This window comes from Cupressus sempervirens, chromosome 9 (genome assembly GCF_028749045.1).
Source record: "Cupressus sempervirens isolate cs-2001-9-10 chromosome 9, ASM2874904v1, whole genome shotgun sequence".
Taxonomy (NCBI): Eukaryota; Viridiplantae; Streptophyta; class Pinopsida; order Cupressales; family Cupressaceae; genus Cupressus; species Cupressus sempervirens.
In genome coordinates, this window is record NC_143126.1 from 21,204,806 (window position 1) to 21,228,300 (window position 23,495).

Below are 23,495 nucleotides of genomic sequence, written 5' to 3' on the forward strand. Positions count from 1 at the left end.
ACTTTAATGCATTTGCAAATGATCATGGTGATCGTGAGCTACTTAGTGATGTTGAGGCTGAGATTGAGGCTGCTAGCATTGATGCTAGTGGAACTATTTGTGATTCCAATATGATAACAGAATGATGATGATTTATTTGATAATTTTTTATTATATTTGATCATGATGATTGATTATTAATGACATTATTGTTTTCAAACCAAAACATTGATATAGTGGTGTATTTTGACATTTTGTTATATCATTTGAACAAAAATGTTAATATATGTGGTGGTGTATTTTCCTAAGTTGCTTTGATATTAGCATAGTGTTGTATGAGCTTATTTGCTGCAGCATAGTTTTACAATGTTAAATATATACATAACCCTATATATGTGTGTGTATATATATATATATATATAACTTGTATGAACGAACTTGAACCATAACCCAAATGAATTTTGGATCAATATCCAACTGAAACCTCAAACCCGCATCCGAACTGGCAAATTAGAATATAATAAGATTAAAATTAAGGAGTAATTGTTTAGAATTAAGATTAAGATTAAAAGTTAAAAAAATTAGAATTTATTTGTTATTTTCAAAATAATGAGAATCAATAACACCATTTTAAATTAAGTTTGTTATTATAAATACAAAAATGAAGTAACAATTACAATGATATTTTTTTAATAAATTGAAATTAAGATTAAAATTACTTCAAATTTATTTAACCAAATTTCATTATATTATATTATAATATTTAAGGATGGCTTTTTTAATTATTAAATTTTAAGGTTGGAGCATTTATAATATATAAATCATAATTCATTAATTATGGATTAAGAGTTCTAAATTATTAAAAATAATAATAAATATTTGATCAAATATCTTATAGTACTAATTCTTCTTAATATTAACTTTATATAATAAAATATTTACTTTATTCTCATGATTTTCAAGTCAAATATTCTATATTTTTTATATCTTAGGCTTAAGTAGGATAACATATTTTTAAAATGTTGGGGCAACTAAGGCCTAGGCTAGCAGGGTGTGGGGGAGTGATAAGAAATTAATTTGGCCATTGTCTTGTTGTTGTCGCACTTCCCTTGGGAAAACAAAGCAACCATTATACGGAGGCAATAGCGGCCCTCCAAGCCACTAGATTGGCTAAAGACATGGGAGTTTCTAAACTTTGGTTGGAGGGTGATTCAAAGTTCAAACAATATAAAAAATTGTCTGAAAGAGAAATTCAAACCCCCATGGACCATCGACAACTTTATTCAAGAGATGTTAGAAATCCAAGGAACCTTAGAAAGTTATTCCATTTCTCATATCCACCGTGAATCAAATATGGTTGCCGACTCCATTGCCAACATGGTTGTAAGACTTAACTAGGGTATGAGGTGGAAAGGGGATGTGGCACTTCCTATAGAGGTCATGTCATGTATTAATTATGATTTGATACATGGAAAGGAAGGAGTTATTTTAATTGATGAAGATGGTACTTTGGAGGGATGAATTTATAATTATGAGGAATTGACAAGATTGTAAGGCCAGATTTTGCAATTATGTTGCTTTTATCCCACATGTTTTATGGGTATTTTTGGAAGCCCTAGCTTCATTTATTTTCTTACCCAGTTCTTTCTCTACAAATATTACCTCTGGTTTTTGGTGATTGCTCTGTGGTGTATTAACGGCATGGGTGGTCAGCAAAGGAGAAGAGAGTCGCTTAACTGTGACAAATGGAAGAGGACCAAAGTTTGGGAAATTCTGGAGAATGGAGGTCTAACTCCTTTCATGGAGAAACTACACGGTGCTAAGCCAGAGGTTACCAAGCTATTTCTTAAGGGTTGGAATGAGGGAACACTAGACATCTTAGGGCGGATCTTTACTATCACTGAAGACCTCATTTCCTAGGTGACTGGTATTCCAATCGTTGGGGAAAAAAATTAGAAAGATAGGAAAGTTGTTGTGGAGGAGTTGCCTAAGGAGGAGGAATGTGTAGCTCTGATCAAAGGAGGTAAAACCTATTAGCACCCCAAATGTATCAAAAAGCTCTAGAGATTTGTATTGAGGACTTTGTGTATTATATTACCCTTGATGGTAGCATCTCTCAGATTTGTACCAACCACTTTGTGATTTTGAACCATTTTAGGTATGCCATCAAGATTTCCATTCCGTTCTATCTTTACACTTCTATGAACGTCAATATTCATGTTCTTAGGAAAAAAGTTTTGACTAACCCCCCTCTGCATGATGGCTTAATGCTCTTAATTTATGAGCATACTGTGGCTCATTATGTGGGAACGTCTATTGATGAGGAAAGAGATCTGAAGGAAAAGTCAGATGAGTTTGATTCTCAATAGGATTGGTCGGAAACTAAGGATAGTGAAGATATGCACTCGGAGAACACGGATGTTTTGACCCACAAGAGGAAAGGAAAGGAGCCCAAAATCCCATGAAGAAGGTGAAAAAAGAGTTTAAAGGCTCTACTTCAAAAAAGAGGATGAATAGAATGGTCATTTCCTTAGAGGATTACAATGAAGATGATGATGACGTGGAGACAAACATTGAGGAGCTAGACAGCAGCACAAAAAAGAAGGGCTCTTCTTCCAAAGGCAACAAGAAGCAAAGAAAAACTGCTATGAAGACCATGAATAGAGACTAGAAGAATTGTGGCTCGGACTCCCCAATTCAAATTCAGCAGTAGCCTGTTAGGGAGTCTTCTATGGAGGGTTTGAAGAAGAATGAAAGAGATGGTAATAAGACGGCTACTGACTCCCCTAGTATGTCTGTTCTAGATCTTTTACCTGATTTTCTTGTTAGATCCCCTATCAGCGATACTCCTACCATGGAGAGGAGGGTTGTCTAGAAAACCTTCAACATGGATTCCGTGCGTTTGGGAATTGCCAGGGAAAAGATTTAGATGTAAGTTAGAAGAGATGAGGGTGGTGAGGTGGAGCTCATTGACCCTTCTATGCTGATTTTGAGCGATTCAAGCAAGAAGCTGAACTTGAATGTCCTCAATAATGCCAGGAACAACCTCCAAGATAATTTTAGGTCTATAAAGTAGCATTTCCATGAGGCCACTAATATGAAGTACAGGATGAACAACCTAGAAGACAAGGTCAACATTCAAAAGAGCATTCATAATGAGGCAGGGGATGGGGCAAATAGGGATTCTCTTATGGACATGGCTTCTTTTTATAGGCTAGAAGCGAAGGTTCTGGACTTGGATAGTAAGTATTCTAGCTTCGAGAATATGTTGAAAAACATTGCTGACCAGAGCTATAAGATTTTGAAGGCTTCCAAGGAACACATTAAGATCCTCATCATCAACTTGGATGGTTCTGCAGGTGAGAAAGCCATTGTGAAAATTGTAGATGATTAGGAGGACCCTAGTGATAGTCGAGGTGGCCCAGGCAAAAGGATTAGGTCCACCTCTAGGAAGCAAGCTTTTGTGGCCACTAAGGAGATCACGAAAATCAAAAAGGTCACTAAAGAAATGGACCAACTTGAGTTGCAGGCGGCGGAGCTCATTAAGTATATGGCCTGACTACCTTTTGTCTGTGTTGTGTGGTCTCTGGTCTTTGTGTTTTCTGTTTTCTTTTCTATGTTGTCTTTCGGTTGTTGTCCTTGGTCGGTTGGCTTTTTGTTTCTTTGCTGGCCTGTTCAGTTTTGTCTATGTGAGCTTAATGGTTTAAACCTTTAGCTCTTTGTACAAGGTTTTAGGGCCATTTCAAAACCCGTTTTACTTAATCAAAAACATATTTTTAAAATGTTGTGATTGCAAATATTACAAATTACACTCATAATCAAAACCCAAATAGTGACCCGCCATAAAAAAAAATCCATCTTTAGATACAATATATCTCAATACTATTGTTTCTATTTGATTTAGTTTTAGTTTTAGTTTTAAATTTAAATTTTGTCTTATGTTTATATAAGTTATAATTATTTATGCTTTTCTAATAAGAATGCAAACAATAACTAATATTAACTAAATTAATCTAATTTATAATATTGAAATTTATTGAAAATTTTAATTATCCTAGCACAAATTTTTATTTTTTTTGTATTTTTATTTACATAATATTATTAATATTTCAGTTTTAATAAATTTAAATAATTATTTACTAATTTTTATACTTTTATGAACTTCACAAATTTATAATATTTATTATTAGATATTAAGCATATATATTGGATAATAATAAACATCCAATGGTTATGATGGTCAGGATCAAGGTTAGAGTTAGGGCTCTAACTATTGTTAGATTTCACGGTTAGGGTTACAATTATGTTTTAAGGCTTACAATTACCATTATATTTAGAATCATAGTTGGCAAAGTCCCCAAGATCTGAAAAAAATTCAAGAAAAACTCAAACAATTTTCGGCAAAATCTTAGCAAATAACTCAGGTACTTAAAAATTGCTTAAATTTAATTAGAAATGCATTTTTTTTCAAAATTCAATGAGAAGATGCGTCCAATAATTCAAAAAATTTGAACGCAATAGAAATAAGCAAAGTCTAGATATTATTAATTGTAAAGTGGGTACAAAATCACATTCTTATGAGTGTTGATCACTGAAAGCAAAATAGAAAATAGTTCCTGTAAAACTAAAAGTAAATATATCATTACGATTACATCTTGCTCTTCCCATCTCTAGTAAAAACTAAGAGAGAGGTAGGACTCAAGGATCTAGTCCTAGAAGCTTTCACTAGGCATGACTGTGCCCCCTCCCTTGATATGTTCGACTCACATTGTGGCTGTCCTACATCCTAGATGTACCTCTTCTCTATCTTCTCCCAGCACTGGAAATGGCTCCTCATCTAACTCATCCTCCTCAATGTCATCTAGTGTGAAACCAAATCTGCTCCCCTTATCCTCCATAGCTTGCATCTCAAAATCATTGGCATTAACCTCTATAAACAATGGAGGTTGCTCTTGTGATGTCCAATCTCTATAAGGATCTATATCACTCAAATCCATGAAAATCAATTTGCAAGTGTTTGGAACAGTATTTCCCCACTCTCAACAAAATACAAATGTTGAAATGAAATTTATTTGGGCCCTTTTTTACCTCTAAATGCTATTTTGAAATTGTGGCCAAACTCGCCAAGTTTTTGGGAAAAACTACATGAATACTTAACCATTTTTGCCAAAAAATCAACAAGTTTTGGCACCAGTAAAAGTCAACTCGTCACGCATAAAAACTAGGAGTGTTGTTCCAACTCGGCCAATACTCTGCCAGAAGTCCATCTACGGTTAGAAATTATGATAAGGGTTAAAGTTTACATCATCGTTCTTGTTATCACTAGGTTTAGGATTACAATTATAGCTACGTTTAAGGTTTATACCATGGTTGTAGTTATGGTTAGTGTAAGGGTTTTGATTAGGGTCAATATTTATAGGGTTAGAGTTATGAGAAAACTTTAGGTTTAGGCTACAGTTAGGATACAATTAGGTTTAGAGTTTGGGTTACGATCTTGTTTAGGATTGCGGTTTAATATTTGGGTTAGTGTTACAATTACAGTTGGGGTTAGGATTCTAATGAATAGGGTTCAAGGTTATAATTATGATTAGGGTTAAGCTTAGGTTTTAGGTTAGATCTAGGAATCTAATTAGTTGTATAGTTAAAGTCAGGGTCTTTATTAGGGTTATAGTTAGGATAATGATTGAGGTTTATGTCCAAATTAGTTTATGGTTATGATTTAATGGTTTTGACAAGGTTTAAGGTTAAGGTTTGTGGTAATCGAGCATGAGACTCTTCCTAACTATAAGTTGTTTTAATTATTTGTGTACTTATCAATCCTCTATTCAGACCATCTTCAACAAATATTGTTGACCGACCTTATAAGTTGCACAAATATATAAATAAATAGACAGTTTTTTTCCCTAATTCGCCTTCAATATCTCTTCGGTGGTACCCATTGGACCCTAAGGTACCAATTGCTAAGTCTTGTAAGTTTTTACCCTTCCATTTTTTTCTAAAATCCTATTTGACATTTTCCTATTTTAAATCAGCAATGGCATTTTGACGTACAGTAGCGACAGCAAACTACCACCATGCTTGGATACATAGACATGATGCGCAGTTTTGCCCTAATCTGTCCAATGAGATCAAGACAGAAATAGATGCCCTACTTACCAAATTTGACAAAGAGAACAAAAGGAAGAGGACAAGGTAAGCAATGGCACAGTGACAAATTCCAATCGCAATACATCTATTGATTATTTAATTGACCCAGCATTTATATCTGCTTTCTTCTACTAATAAGACTCATGAGAGTTCTAGCTGTCTTCCTTTACCAGATTTATTTATTCTTTGCCGTATTGTAAGTGCACAAAATTCACTTTAAGGCACAATTAAGGCTCATCAGAGTTCTTGCATATAAGAATTGCTATAAAAGGATCTTGGTTAACGATCAGATTAATGCTCATTTAAGGTCATAATTATTGCTGCATTTTAAGTCCCAAATTTCAACAGTAAAACAATGATTTTATGGGTATTCTCCAAGCTGTATACTATTTCAGGACAAAACAACTTGTTTCATGTGCAGTGCAGTGCAGCACACCATCAAAGAAGGGATTTAAAGCTTCCTACAATGTCCAACACAATTGGTGCCATCAAGCCTTTATGTAGCCTTCGAGAGGTCAAAGTCAGAATCAAGGAAGATCTAATGGTATGCTTGATAGATATCAAAGAATTAGAGAAATAATAAGTCTTCAAAGTTTAAACTTTAAACACTATTCTATTGACCAAACTGTTTGATTACACCCAAATTGTACAGAATTAAGATGCAAACTTTTGCTGCTCAGGTTTTCTTAATGATGGGTCCTGGACAAGAACATTTAATAATTTAAAGCTTATAAAAATATGGATTAACTTACGATGTAGCTTCCAGTTTTGAGACTAGCTCACTGCCCTTTTTCTTATCAGATTTTCCAACTATAATGTGGAGTCATAAAAAAAGAAAGGGTCAGTACAACATTCAATAAAAACAGTTTATTTGACTAAAGAGCTTAAATTTTGGAGCATGAAAATTGCTTACCTTCTACTGACTCTGGAATGTACTTTGCTAGTCGATATTTCTGAAGATCATGTATATTGTCAGATGAACAAAAAATTCTACACAAGCAAATATATACACATATACAAAGCCATTGTACATTATGAAAGACATCAAAAGGTGAAATGCACAAACCTGTAGGTGACTTTTCACGTGATAGATAGTAAGGCCTTGAACACCCATAACCTTAAGAACTCCCTTAGGTGTGGCCCCTACAAAAAGCAATACCTGAATATCAGAGTTGAAATCACACATTAATAAAAGCTCACTATGAAATAGATCTGATTAAGTCAACAAAAAAGTGCAAGCTATTAGTGTGTCTTTTCAACCAGATATTCATTTAAATGATTACTTATGTAATGAATGCAATGTAATTAGCAATATACATATAAACAACAAAATCCTCTTTTTCTATAATTCATGGGTTACTCTTTATTTTATGTGCTCTATATATCTCTACACAGTGGAAAAAAATTCAAATTTTTTTTTAAAGTTCTTTTTGTCTTTTCTTCTACATTTTGGTAAAAAAAATTTCAATATGATTTCCTCCAGATTTTTTAATAAAATATCATGTTTTTGGTTTGCCAATTCTTCCCCAAATGATTTTCGCTGCTATGAGCATGAGAATGCTAGTTCTAGTGCTAATGACACTATTTGTGGTACTAATTTACTAGTACCTACATCATCTAATATGGATAGCGGTGAAGAATGTTTTGAAGAGCCATATGATGACTGGCCAATTACTGTCTCTTGACATTATTGGTTTTTAACTTCAATTATATCATGCCATTTGAGTTTGACAAATATTTGACTATTGATAGAGTTTTTTTTTTTAATTATATAGAATAAGATGCTATATGTGGTGTGATTTTGAAATTAATTACAACTGCAAATATGTACATATTTCTGATTCCTATATGTGTTTGTATGTATAAGCCCATAATGAACCGAACCCATAAAGAAATTGACAAAACCCATGAAGTGAACCCTTAAACTCAAACCCAAACCCAAACCAGTGCTAGGACTAGTAACTTAAGTTTTATGTGAGGAACTGCAATAATAGGGGTTCCACACTTACAAACACCCTTAGTCAATGGATAACATAGTCCCCTAAGGATGGTATCACCATATAAATGGAAATAATAACAGCTGCAAATTCAATGTAGGGTGCAATCAGCACCCTGCTAATTCAACAAGCTTACAGTTGACTATTGGTAATTTGGTGCAATCCATCTACTATGGTTTTCCAGTGAACTGTATCTTTTCTAGCATCAAAACTCTCCTTGCTGCCTCCATGATATTGTGGACTTTGCCAGCATTCTCTCTCAGAGGCCCTAAACATTGTTGCGACTCTTTCTATCCAAAATGAATAGTAACTAGGTTGTGATCAACAATCAATGTTCAGAGAACAGCAAGCAGAAATTCAGCTATAAATCCCTTTTAAACTGTAGCAAATGATGGTCAACCATATGCTATGTTCCTAGCTGGATTCTATGATCAGATTTAAGACATCTCCTCAATGGTGCAATCTGCTTGAAATATCCTATAATCAGCTTGTTGTGAGGTTTTCACACCATCGCCCCAAAATTTTGGGGACCCCCTTTTTCGGACAAGCCTTGGCAATTTTCACGAATTTTCGGAATTTTTCCGATTACCTTAGCAAATTTTTCGGAGTTGTCCAAAAGTTTTCGATTTGAAAATTTTACACTTTGGACACCTTCAGGCCAGGAAGGAGGGATGTGGTTGGATTTACCTTTTCACCCCATGCGAAACTTGATTTTGCAAAAAATGTAAGTTTATCCTTAGACCAAACAAATTTCAAAGGCAACATTTTTTTTCAATGGTTAGAACAATATTCGGCAGGATCAATTTGCAAATTTTTAGACTTAGACGGATTTTGGAAATTCGATATAATTGTATAAGCTTGAGCATTTTCCAAAAGAAATGTTTTAGATTTAATTGTTTTGGAAAATCTTGAATTTTTTGGTGAAAAAGGAAATTTTTTATAGTGAAATTAAAATTGGAGAATTGATTTTGAATGCTAGAAAAATGATTTATTTTTGGATTATATTGCAAAATCTCATTAATTTGGTTGAAATATTGCTTAGGAGATTTTTAAATGTTGAAAAGAATTTGGTAAATTAAAATTGAAAATCGATTTTAGCTTGCTAAATTTGATTTTAATTACCAAAATGTTGTTAAATGAAAATTTTAACATCTCCTAGGCTTTCCTCATTTATTTTGCAATTTTTGATCAAAATTGGCAATTAAATGGGCTAATTTCACTATGAGCTAAGTAATTTTAGTGTGGCATTTAAATCTGGGCCATTAATAAAGAGCTAATTTAATTTTTTTCTTTCCTCCAGGGCAAGTCGACCAACTTGGATGGACAAGGAAATTTTGGTATAAGTGGAGCTCCCCCCTCTCTCATTTCCTCATTCCATCTTCATCCTCCTCATGTGTTGAGCGATTTTCTCTAGAAGGGCAGGTTGCAGATTTGGGCGATTTTCTTAGGCAGATTTTTCCTTGCTTGGCATTTTTTTTTCTTCTTCCATCTTGGGTGAATTTTTGCCCTAGACGATTTTGGAGCAGATCTGAATTTTATCTAACTTGGGCGATTTTTCTAAGTCTGATTTTCTTGCCAAAGGCTGTGAATTTCTGCCCTGGATTTGGGCGATTTTATTTGGTAAAGGAGATACATGACCCAAGGTCTGATTTTTTGGCAAATTTGGGCGATTTCAAGGAGGTCAAAATTCTGATTTTTGTTAGGTCATCATTATTTGCAAGGAGGATTGAAATTTTCAAGATCTGATCTGAATTTGATGAGAGCCCGGTTATCGGTAAAGGCAGATTTAAGGTAAAATTCTATTCATTTTAGAGGTGAAGATTGGTTTAAAGGTGGATTCTATTTCTTGTTCTTGCTTGGTTCGTTTCTCTTATATTCTTCTTGCATTCATCATCCACCACTTCATCATTCCATTGATAGGTTGAAGTTTGGAGAGATAAGTGTAGATTTCATGATAGGACACTTAGAGAGGCAGAAATAAGCTAGACCACCCTAGGTTGAAGTTGGGAGATATAAGTGTAGTCCATCCTAAGGTAATGAAAAGGCGGAAATAAGTGGTAGTCCCACCCCTAGGTTAAAGGTTAGAGATTGATAAGTGTAGAGATAGGACTTGGAGAGGCAGAAATAAGCTAGATTCCATCGATAGAAAGGTTGGAGATTGATAAGTGTAGTTCATATCATTTAGAACGAAGGGGTAGAAATAACTATTTAGGATGGTAGATGTTAGTGCATGCAAGAACCCAAAGGTAATGAATGCCAAAAAAGACAAAGAAGACATGATGCCTAAGACCACCTTCTTCTTGAAAGTGAGGCGAATAAGTGATACCAATATCGGTACAGTAAACATGATGTAGTTAAATGACAGATTGAAGGAAGGGCAATCCCCCATGGCAAAAAAAATCTACAAAAGTGGAATTGTACATGCGGTGGCCTTCCCTCCTACCTTGCCTTGTCCAGAATTGGTAATGGAGTGTGCATCCTGGTTTGATATTATTACCAAGTCCATCATTTTTTATGAAGGGAAGAGAGTGTTAGCCAACATCGGCAGACAAGTGATCGAAGAAGCATTTAATATCCCCCAATACGAAGGCAAAACAATGGTAATGATGGATCAGGCGGCCAAGTCATTTCAGGATAATCGGGAGGCTTACTTCATTCACCTAAATCAAAATTGGTTACATGAAGGCAAGAAGAGAGTTACCAGGTCATCAAAGCTCACTAAGTCAGATTTCAAATCAAAGTATGGCAATCTCATTGTGCTTCTCAGCTGGATCATGGGTTTAGCTCAAGGTATGCAATTTGAAAACTAGATGTATTATTTTATTGATGAAATTGAAAAGACAAAAAGAAGATCTGATTGGGCTAGGATTATAAGCGAGAATTTAAAATTGCAACTTAGGACCATACAAAATCAAAAGCAATTCTATATGGGGTCCTATCTTTTCTATGTGATTGCGAGATTGTATGAAAATCCTGGGCTTAAGGCCTTAGGAGTAATTGGCAATGGGTCGGGGCAATGTTTAGTGCATTAGTGTTATCCATAGCTTCATTTGCACAAAATCAAAGATTATAAGATGTTTTGTGACACCTTTGCCATGAAAACGGTAAAGATATTGCAAGGGACACCTACTAAGAGACTCATTAGAAGCATAAGCAAAAGTTAAGAAGTATGGGAGTTGGTTCATCCAATTTCCGCAATTCACATATATTAGAGTAGCAGGAAGCACAGTGTGTCCCAAGAGGCTTCCAAGGTACCCACCCGACAAGGTAGTTTTGATGGAGTTGGCTAGGCAACTTGAGCATTATGACAAAATGATGAAACTTAGAGGTGAGACAAGGATTACCTTCTCATTTGGAATTGGCAATGATAGTTGCCCCAATCCTATCACCTTTGCAGTAGTGGAGAAAGAATTAAAATGGTATCATCTGGCATGGTATAGAGCAAGGCAAGGATTTGATCCTAATGGTCTTATCAAGGCATCTCATGGAAATACATTCAAACATGTTCCTACTATAGAGGATTTTTGGGCCAATGCACGGGATGACTTTCACGTGAGAAACCTAGCTTTCTCAAGATTGTCAATGAACATGATGAGGGCAATCAAATGGAGATGCCTTGATATTCCCTATCAACTAGAAGATGATGAAAACGTGTTGAGAGAAGATTATGATATAGTGGATAGAACGGAGTTGAGTCCAGTGGATTGGGATGATCATCAAGATCCTTCCTTGGAGGCAGTTACAAGGACAATTGATCTGCACACTTAGTCGTGGTACAATGGGAAGTTAAGGAAATTACAAAGTCAGAAGGTATACATTACTTATGAGAAGATGAGACCAAAGGAAAGTCCAGCAGAGTTAGTCGGACAGAAAGGTGAAGGCAGTAGCCAGCAACAAAGAGCAATTAAGAACAAGAAAAGAAGTTTGGAGGTTGAGAAAAGTAAAGAACGTCAAGAACCTCCAACAAAGAAACAGAATGCAGCACCGTCAAGGGAGAGCATAACTGAGACTAGAAGCCAAGAAGATAATACAAGTGGACAAGAGGCCGCAGTAGAAGTGAGCTCTGATTCAGAATCAAGTGGTTATAGTAATAGCACCGAGTACTCTCCTCTCTCGGAGAACCAACATGGAGATGATGTGACAGTCACTAGTGAAGAAGAGGATGGGCCAATTCATATTGAGGAAATAAGCGAAGTGCTCGAGGCTGTTGGCGATGCTTTGCTAGTTGAACCGAACCCAGATTTGGGGAGATGCACAACACCACTATGGTTGAAGCAAATGCTTATGCCAAGAGGCGAGGTGGTGACTGTCCGAACAGTTGAAGACATCCAAGGATTAGTAGAAAAAGGTGATAGCGAGAACCATAAACAAATAGCAAAAATGGTGGCAAAGGTAACCAGGAGTGACAATGATGGTCACTGAAAAGTTCAGATTGCTATACCAACAGTTAACAAGGCATTGGATGAGATTGTAGCTCAGGAATATGAGATAGTTGAACATAACTTGGGAAGACTCACGGATGACATGGAATGTGACGAGATCCAGGAAGGCATGGTTTCAATCAAAGAGAGGTTGAGGAAGGCAAACAAAAGGATTGTAAGGTTGGAGGCTGAGCACAAGTATTGGAGAGATTGCCAGCCTATCCAACAGTTGCACCAGGTAGCCCTTCCTCAAGACAACGGGAGCAACATAGAAGAGATATCGGCTCAGCTACGTGAAGTCAAGGATTAGATCCATGATACAATCCAAGATAGGCGAAAACTCAACATTTAGGTCATTAGTGGCTATTAGAGATAATTCAGAATATTTGAAGGTGAATGGAAGGATTTCCTTCCAGTCAAGGACTTAGCCATTCCCAGGCTATAGGCATTCATTGAGCTACTGGAGAAATATTTGGAAAGAGCCAAGTTGGTAGATGAAGGAGGATTGAGTATTTTGGAGTCTTGGTTTGTTGCCCTGACTATCAGATTGAGAATACTTGAAGAGGTAGAGAACGAGATTGCACAATACAGCCCAGGCATTAACAGTTCAATTTCAACCGTGATAAGCAATGTTGGGGTTGCGCTTGATTTTGAAGATATCAAAGAGGAGAACATCAATGAGACAGAATTTGGATCGAGATTGGATGAGTTGGAGAAGGTTGCCATCAAGAAGAAACATTTGGGCACCCTTGCCTCCCTCAATGCCTTTACCAAATACGTGAAAGAATATGAGAAGGATCATGAGAAAACACTACAAGTAGTGAGCAACATTATGAATTCAGCTGAGCTCAAGATGAAACATACACCTTGCCTTCCCATGAAGAAAGTCAACAACAAGCTAGCCAAGTTCATCACTTTGGCTAAAAAGATGAAAGAAAAGGGTAGAACTATAATAGAAGATCATTTGATGTAAGCCCCAGTGGAAAATTCTCCTTTTTCTTGGGTAGGATAGGTGTTCGATTCCGATTGGCTACCATTTTGGTGCCTTCTCATTAGTTGACACTTTTCCTTTTTTTCCATTGGTCCATTGATGAAGTGGCATCTTCTCATTGGCCAATGAGGTGGCAACTCTAATTAGGGTTTCTAGGACCCAATCAGGATCGTTGGTTTTGCCTCTTAATCTCTACCATTAGTTGTAATTTTGGCCTCTATATATGGCCATTTGCTCTCATTTGTAAAGGGTCGGAGAAAATTGTTGTTAAGATAATACCAAAATTGCCTCTCTTTATCATTGTTGTGACTTACATGGTGATTAAGAACATTTGGTATTATTGCATGATTTCTGCTTCCAATAGTTAGAATTAGATTTCCTTTGAAGTTGTTAAAGCAGATTTCATTTCAAGAAAGTTAGCAAGAGTAAGAGTAGATGGATAGTTGCATGGTGATATTAGTGGATGTTTGATAGGAATCTATAACTAGGCCACTAGCATCCTAGCCGCTTGTTAAGAAGCCTTGTGTGGTAAACTAGTCTTTTCCTTTTGTTACATCCCAATTTTTGACCTAGCTTGAAATATAGCCATTGAGGTTCGCATGAAGTCAATTTGCAGTTTAATTTGTTATAATCTGGGGAAATGGTAAGATAGTTGTTATGATTTCAAGTGAAGATAACATGTTAGTTGATCGTTACTCACGAATTCATGGAATTTACTGGCAATAATGCCATATTAGGTGGAGAGGTGATATGACTCATGAGCACTTGGGAATCATCGGCAAGGAAGCCTAAAATGGTGAGGAGGTGTAAAGGGTCTACAAGAACACGAAAGAAAATTCAATGATGATTAAATTAAGTAATTTAGTGTTCGAATTTTGAAATCTTTAAAGAACATAATTTATATAAACATAGAATGTGAGATGGTGGTTGTATGTAATCTTCTTGGATAATTGGTAGAGCCATTTGCTCTGAAAATTTCAAGTACCTGGGACTCACCCGGCTGTTTAGCCAAGAAGATGGGTGATGAGGTGTGAGAAAGGAATCACCAATAATATGAATCAATATCAGATATGACAGTTCAATATTTATCATTTAATATGAATTAATTAATAGCTCATGCATATTCCTATTAATGCGATCTCTTGCTGCCAAGTCCTATGGTGAGTTAATTACCAGGAAGCCCAGTAGATGGCAAGATGACCCCTGCCAATTCCGGTTAGAGATCGTGTGGGGACAAGTTGTGGTCCGAGGTTGGGTGGTTAAGCCCTAACAATGTTTCACCTCCTCCCAGGAATGTTAGACGTGCGTTAGACAGAGATAAGGTATGCATTCAATTGTTTATCGAAGATAGGTAATATTACTTTTATTTATGAGGAGGTAAGATTAAATTGAGTTATTTCACTGTTACTGTTAATTTACACCTAGTTATAATAGATAAAATCATGGATTGCTTTTCATTTATATGAATATCGATTATAAGCATACTTCTAATCTTGAGATATTGTCACAGTTAAGTAATTGGAGGGAAAGGAATCTGAAGCCCTAATTGATTGAGAGATGACTGGAATCCTAAATGATACAATGGTATCAGAAGCCCTAATTGAATCCATGGTTGTGGAAGCCCTACTTGAATCAGTGGTATCGGAAGCCCTAATTGAATCTGTGGTATTGGAAGCCCTAGTTGAATCTGTGGTAGCGGAAGCCCTAAGTGAGATAGTGGTATCAGAAGCCCTAAATGAACCAAAGGTAAACAATGCCCTAATTGATACAGTGGTATGTGATGCCCTAATTTTAAATATAGTGGTATTTAATTGTAATTATCATTTGATTCAAGATAGCGGTTTGTAAGATGTTAGTCATCATATGAAATTGTTATAATGTATTTGAGGACTAACCCAGGTGGTTACAGAAGCATCCCTAATTTGATTTTGATCTCAATTTTCTGAGGTATGTGGTTATCAATTTCTATAGTAATTTCATTTGATGGTATTTCAAGTTTTTAGTTACGAATTTTTGTCTAACTGATTTTAACGGTAAAACTTATTCACATGAACATGAATGATATAACTATCTTTCTATGAAACAAAGTAGAAACTGTATGCTTTGAGTATGTCAGATGTTAATTTAGAGCCGAGAAAACTGGATGTTACACCCTTGAATCATTGCATCTATGGAGGTAGAGCTGTTGGTTAGCTTTCATTAGATTCGATCCCCGTCCATTTGCTAATCTTTCCGTTCATAGGAGTAGGAGTAGGATGGCAAATAGTTGAGTAGTCGGATTTCACTCTAAGAAAGTTAGGAAGGTAAAAGTCATTAGAGCATTATTGCCCATCATCGCGACCCTCAACATTATCTGGCATTAGGACCTCCACCATCACTACCATCAACATTATATGGCACTTGTATATTTTACAAACCCATCATCATCACCATCATCCCAAAACCCAAGTCATCCTTGAATGAACAATGTAAGGCCACCTACGTGATTACTAGCAAATCACATCAATATAACTGAGTTAGTATCCACAGGTGTAAGGAACATTGGAGTTTTTCTCATGTTTTCATGAGTATTAACTTTTCAAGGGAGGAATTGAGTGTTTCATATCCCATATCAAGTGTTCAATTGCTATATGTTATGGAGTGGTACAAAACTGATATCAACACAGCTCTTAATCACAGTTCATAGATAATAACTTTCTTGTATGCCCGTGCTCAAATCTAGCTCATATGTAGATGTTTGGCCCCTAAAAATCAGAAAATACTTGGAGTCTCTAGTGGTTAGGGTTTTGGAGTTGATATCGAATTTTGATAATGAACTTCCTTATGATGATGCCTCGGATCTTTCCCAAGTAATTGATGAACTAACAAGATCACTCTACCAAACAACTGGTAACTCAATAGATAAGCCTCCTGATGAGGAGCTTCTTCACTTCAGAGCTTTCTTGCTCTTCCCAGGCTACTCTTAGCCTACTTGGGGAACCTGTCCCAAACCCCAACCTAGTCGACTCCTTAATCCCCTTTCAACAAGAAACTCACCCAACAATTCAAATTTCCATCCTCTACCTCTAGTTCACCAACTATGCACTATTTGGCCTAGAGTGCCAAAACTTCACCCAATACACCTAAAGGACCAAAATCAAGTTTTAATCACCCTTATGGGGTTCTTGATACATTTCCTACCATTCTAAATCATTCTTTTGAGTTTCACATGCCCACAACTCCAAATTACCCTATTTAGCCTTGTAGCCCTAAGAGCCCCTATTGGTCCTCCTAAAAACAAGGAACAAACTTTAACTCCCAAAAACTCTTAACAAGGCCACTTGGTGTCTTTGGGACTTTGATTCCTAATGACCTAAACTTGCATATTTTTCAAGTCTTAGACTCCCGTGATGACCGTACAGTATGGCTTCAGAAAACCGTCATTTTAAGAGTTTCAAAGGCAATGACAATATAACTTCTACAAATGACTCCAAACTCCACACCCAACCTCCTCCTCCGTGTTATGGACTCCTAGTGCATTGCTCCTACATTGCCTGAGCAAGATTGGCACGTGTCAATCCTCTGTTCTCTTCAAATCTCCATTACAAGCCTTCATTGCACCTTGCCAAGCATTCCTTGCTTACTTAGGGCTCACTTGTAAAAATAGCTACTTCACTTCCACAGACCCAAAAAAACACTATTTACATTATTTACAAGGGCTATTGCTTGATTTCCAAAGGCCATGGTGTTTTGACCATTGAAGTTCAAGCCATAGCCATTTTAGTGATGGTAATGCAAAACTAGACAGCAGGAACACAAATTCTAACTAATTTTCTAAACCCTATCAAATGAATGCTTGAGACCAAAACAAGTGTGCACAAAATCAACACATGGAATCAAGCAACTATTCCATTAAAAACAGTAAGGTTTTCAATCCAACTTCTTTACTCAATCCTTCAAAAGTACATTCCCGTTCACAAAAACCTTCTCACATAGGTGTTGTCTGTACATATGTCAAACCAGCCCTTGAAAATGAGTTGTAAGGTGTTTAAGTAGGCTCCCTCCTCCATCTTGGCCTTTGGTTCAAGCCATAACTACCCAAGTAGTTTGTTCCTCAAAACTGTGCAAAAAGTTACTATTCAATTTTTGCAAAAATTGCAAAGTTGTCAATGAGCAACTTTTTGACAACTTTTGCAATTTTGCAAGTGGAGCCTTCAAACTTGACCAGTTTGTTTCCAAACCTTAGGAAATGAACTTAAAACACCTAAAGGACACTTTTAAATACATCTTGCCCCCTTTTAGGCCTTTCTGCCATATTTTGCCTCTTTGAGCAATTCTAAGCAATTTTTGCCTATCAGGACCTAACTGACAAAACTTGACTCACATTCCAAATCCTATCTATTCAAACCTCCTAAACGTACCTTGGGACTTAATTCCTAGTCCTTATTTCTTCAATGGTTGGTTAGACCATTTACAAACCAAAAATGCCTTATGGTTTCACCTTTACCCCTAGGTGTTCTTGCACCACCTCCCAATAGACCTTGGTGATGAAATGATGATTTCACTTGCCAAGAACATTGTAGAGACACTGTAGCAATTGAATAATGTCTTTTAGTTTTAATCCTTCCATAGATCAGCATGAATTGTGATTCCCCAATTTAATCATCCAAGACTGGAAGCAAGGTTTTCATCCCTGATTCCAAGTGTGGAATCTAAGGGATAATTTAAGCTCTCAAGGCCCAAACAAACCAAGGGTTTTCATCTTTGGATGCCCTAGATTGAACAAAACTGATTAAATTCAAAAGTTGGATAGAAAAGATAAATCCCGTGATAATCAAAATGAGGAGAGACAGCTCCTTTGTATAACTTTTCAAAACAGGCTCTTGACTCCTAGATTTCCCTCCAAGTATTTTAAAAATACTTTTAATAGTCTTATTTTATTTTATATTTATCTTAAATATTTAAAATTACATTTATTTAATGCTAGTGTTTAAAAAATAATTTTTATTTTACATATAAATAATATTATTAAGTTGCCCTTTAATTATTGATCATCAAGCCCAGTTTAAATTTTATTATTAATTTATCTTAACCTGAAAAAGGGGGCATGACAGATCTAGACACCCATGGACTAGAAGAGCAACTGGAAAGTGCATAATTGGAGTGTTTTGTTGCAGCCTAAAATGTCTTACCAGACTTTACTATAGCTGAAACCATGATGTATAGAACCTACTGTCATGAAAAATTCATCCAATGCCAAAACCATTGAAATGTAAGAAAAACCTAAAAACTTTCACACAAGCAAGGGAAATGGAATGCTTTGATGTCTCTCTTTTCAAAGTCCTATGGTACTTGGGATATCCATATAAAGGATGTTGTGAATTTGTGTGCACAACCCTTGTCAATACTGTGATTCTTGGATAAATGATTATATAAATGCAGAATATAAGCATTCAGTAGGAGAGTGTATTGTTCTAACAAGTTGCAGACAAGAGCAAGCCCCAAGAGTGCCACCAATATGCTGTCAGTGTTCTTAAAGATCTTGAGAAGGCAAATTGGATTGTAAAGTTGCAAGAGATGGTACCAAAAGAAAGCACAGCCTTAAGACGGTAACAAAAGAAAGCACAGGCTTACTCTTTTTAGAATTCTACACACTAGCTTTTACCATTGTATACCTCGTGCTATGAGCTCAGTTAACATTATGTGTTTCCTTTTATGCTCGATTCCCTTCGTGTTTACAACAACCTACACATAATTTTAGCATTTCAGCAAGCACATTTTTAAGCAACTTACTGTTTTCAAATGAAAACACTAAGAGGACAACAGACATAATCTGTTTGGATGAATTCAGACAGGCTAACCCTCATGTTGGTGAATAAGCTATTGAATATTTATGCTAAACATGGATCATCTAGTAGAACAAATTTGGGAAAATTAAGGCTCAGATGAGCACAAAGTTTGTTGCAGAAGTTGGCCAAACATGTAAAATAGAAGGTAAGATTTATTAAGGGTACACATAGGGAAGAAGATTTAAGACTGATCCAGAAAGGGCAACTTATCATCTTTATATGTGAAATTAATCTCTGTTTATGTTTCCAATGGGGTCAGTTTTTTCCAAGGTTGCATGGGTGCTCGTACCCACACCCCTGGTACATGTACCCACGTACCCAAGTACTGGGTACTCAGTGGAGAGCATCATGGCTAAGGACCCTGATTAAGATTTCTGATTTTTTTTCGGTTTTTTGTTTGCGTATCAGCGTGTTGTTTATCAGGCTTAATTCAATACTTCATCACTTTGAAACTTTGATACAATATTGATTATAAATAAGCTTTATCACTATTCAAGTCAGAAGTTTATCATTTGCAATATGTCATTGTCATATGATTTATGATCTTCTTGTTCATGTTTAAAGTTTGTCTTCTCTGTTATGCATCTAAACATTTATCATATTTTATTATTACAAACATATAGAAAATCTGAAATTGAAAACAATACATTACATTTCCAAACTCTATCACTGTTCTTGTTTTGGAAAACCATTCTCATGACTCGTAATTTCAGATTTTCTATAAAAATAAAAGTATAATTTAAAAATGAAGTTTGACATGCCCAAGTACCCCTGTCCCTTATTTTGAAAAAAAGTTGTACCTATATCTGTAACAGTATCCTAGGTACACCAAGTACCCTGTCCGCATGCAACCTTGGTTTTTTCTCAATCAGGCAACACTAACAACAATATTAAAAAGTTCTGCAACAATTTGGTCCTTTCCTGATCTGTACGACCATTCACTCCATGCAATCTCACTAAGAAGGCAAAGGGAATAAAACCCTTTGTCTCGAGATAGTTATTTTACTTCTTAAAAGGGGATTTACTCAAGTTTAGTTTCAGAGTTGCTACCTCAACAATATGTATGCTTAGCCCACTGTCTATCATAACCAAGATTGTTGTGGCAATGCTATGTTTAACCAAGTCATTTATTTCCCTCATTCAGAACCAGTGTTGAGCTGGAACCAATCCCCACTTACAAGAAGTAAAAACAAATGATTTTCTAGAGAGTGATTCGGCCTGTATAACAAATTTTCCAGAATTCGATATATAGACTGCATTGCAGCTCAAGTATGCTTCTTCTATTGCATCTATTAACTTTGAACTAATAATTAAGCGGGAAGGTTGTAACATGCTAAAAATGTGAAATCTAATTAATCGATTAAATAAAGGAAAAGGCATCACAATTTTAACCAAATGAAGGGAGATACAGTTAAATCAGTTATTTTATTCTTTCACATGAAGGGGAAATAATTTACTGTAACATTTCCAAATAACTAGAATCTAACAACCATTTCAACTACTAGATTCACATGACATTCAGTTAATAACTACCATTCCACTTGCATTTCATAAACTAATTTCTTAACTTTAGGAAATATTCAAAATATATGATAGCATTCATCAAATGAAATGTGAAAAACATGAAAAAGATACCAGAGGATAAATGGATGATGTCCGTATGTTGTGCAAGCTTTTGCATTTGGAAGAAAGGATAGAAGCATTGCCATGGGCTTAACCTCCCAACTGTGGACCTTAAGTATTCCCACACAATCTCCACTGAGAAAGGCCCTCCCTACCTTGGGAGTTGGCTTGAGACACCCACGTCCAGCCACTGGGCATCCTAGTGTTAGAGTGTCTACTAGTCAATTGACGAAGTTGTGGACACTTTTCATTAACCTTACTACTACTAGCACTCTGACCTCTAGTGATCACAACAGCAATTATGCCTTTAACTACCTTGGCCAAGGATTTCGGATGGGCAACTTAGATGCCCGCTCACCCACCGCTCAACTTTACAACAAGAATTTATACAAAGGATTCCCATGAGCTAACTTAGGTTACTGAATTTGAGAGTTATTACTAATTATATTTCCCTTTCATTGCAGGATTATTCCCACTCTCTCCCTTCAACTCAATCATGCCGGTCCTCATGGATGATTTCTAGGGAGGTTCTTTATATGATATCTGGTTCAAAGCGTACTTATACATTTGCCATCTTTCATGCCAATTCTGGCCTATGGCATCATAAGTGAATTAAGCCTTCATTCTGATTATTACTTTATCATATGGAGCAGCAGCCCATCTCAGAGATATATTAACCATATCTCTGTATGGGTCAGCACTCTTGACAGAAAACATATGTGCTTTCAAATTCAAATACTATCACAAGTTAATGTCTTTTGGCAATCAGATAATTCTTTTCTAGTAACAAGTCTATAATAGAAGAGGAATATTTCAAAAAAACACATCCTGAATATGGATTTCCAATGGAAACAAATACAGAGACCTGCTCTAAGAGGCAAGGCAACAAGTTCAGAATGCATGATTTAAGCATGATAAATAGTATATGAATGTAATGCCAGACCTGATTCAGTAGGCGTGATTTGGAAAATATGGTTGGTTTTGGTGTCAAGTAGATGCCACCCACCTATGCTATCAAAGCTTTCAAATTCGATCAAAGAAAGGTATACAAGATTGACTGTAGTCTTGTCAAACTCAGAGGCAGTCGCCAATTACAATCACACCCTTACTTGATATGAGTAGAGAGAAATATAGCATGAATAGGAAAGAAGTTCTGTGGAAGCAGAAATGTGTGGAAGAACCGCCCGAGTGAGTGAGGGCAATGTATAATTGTAAATAAAATGCATCCATAAATAGGCAAGCAAGATAAGCAATAGACACATGCATGCATGCTTAGTTACGCAAGAATGACTGAGGTGGCAAAAACGTTCGCACGGGCATTCCAATTTCATATTTGAATAAAAGAAAAGACATATAGCCCAATGTCATAAAGAAGACATGGAAAAGTTGGCCACTCAAGGCAATTAAATAAATAATAAGTAAATCATAGCCAAGGTTCAAAATAAAAGAAAAAGGGTGGCAACAACATCTTCATTCATGCCTTAGTATATTAATGTCGCCCCTTTACATTCATGCTTGTTTGAGTAGCCTTAATATGTAGGTATATATATACACTAAATTTGAGATTCGCATACATATGTGTGTGTGTGTACACATACGTACATATTTTATACCCACACAAGCATGAGTATATTATTATACTAAGACATGGTAGAATTTGCAAGATATACTGAAATCATCCACATAATGAAGGTAATATTTCTTATTTGAATTTTTATTATGTTTTAATTTAACTGGTTAGCTCATGGTCATCCTTTGTACTTTCTTGTTTGTCTAGCTATTTCATCCTTGGTCCAGGTGGTTATATTTCATACTTGATGGTTTGACAGTGGATTTAGGTGTCCCATTCCTAACGCCCATTTTGGCAACACTCCCCCCCTTCTTCGTGCTCCTGCAAGATGGACATGGTTCCGAGTAATAACACATTTCCATAATTTGAAATAATCATAAAATATCACATACTCATTTTCAATTCCCATCATAATGGCTAACTAACATGTCAAATGAAACAATAACTAATAAACGAAATTCCATCTCACAAGAATCAAATATCTCAACAACTTTACCAATAGATCAACTTCACATGGATCAATTATTTCAACAAATTTACCAACACATGAATTTCCAACAGCTAGAAGATTATTTTTAAATGTAGCAAAATATGGGATGTAACAAAGGTCAGGTCAACTTTGGGGAAGGCTAGGTAGCATTCCTGATACTTCATTGCCATTGTGTTTAACCCAGATTGAAGTAAAAACCACTCTATGTTGTATTACAAATTTAGAAATACAAACATCAGGCATATAATCAATGCATGAAATTTGTGCTGGATCATCATACAAAGCAGCCTGACTAGTTACTTTACCATGCAAATCCACCTACACAGCCAGGTTCATCCTCCAGCATTATTGAGTGGTTCCTAACATCTGAATTCGTTATGCTACATTCTGCCTTTAGTATCCTATGATAAATTGATTCATTATACTTTTAAAATTGGCCATTCTAACAT

The 23,495-nt window shown here is 35.9% G+C and overlaps 1 protein-coding gene across 2 annotated transcripts in view; it reads right to left on the reverse strand.

The window, feature by feature from the left end:
• LOC149537437 (uncharacterized) overlaps positions 1–23,495 on the reverse strand; it is an 85,063-nt gene that overhangs the window by 53,487 nt on the left and 8,081 nt on the right. Inside the window, exons 3-5 of one of the 2 annotated variants that reach the window (XM_089798880.1) lie at positions 7,193–7,269; positions 7,040–7,079; positions 6,879–6,936 (exon numbers count right to left, since the gene is read on the reverse strand). In XM_089798880.1, the coding sequence (XP_089655006.1) occupies positions 6,879–6,936; positions 7,040–7,079; positions 7,193–7,269 (175 nt within the window). Of the gene's footprint in view, positions 1–6,878; positions 6,937–7,039; positions 7,080–7,192; positions 7,286–23,495 lie in introns of both variants that reach the window. The other variant, XM_089798881.1, reaches the window with a different exon arrangement.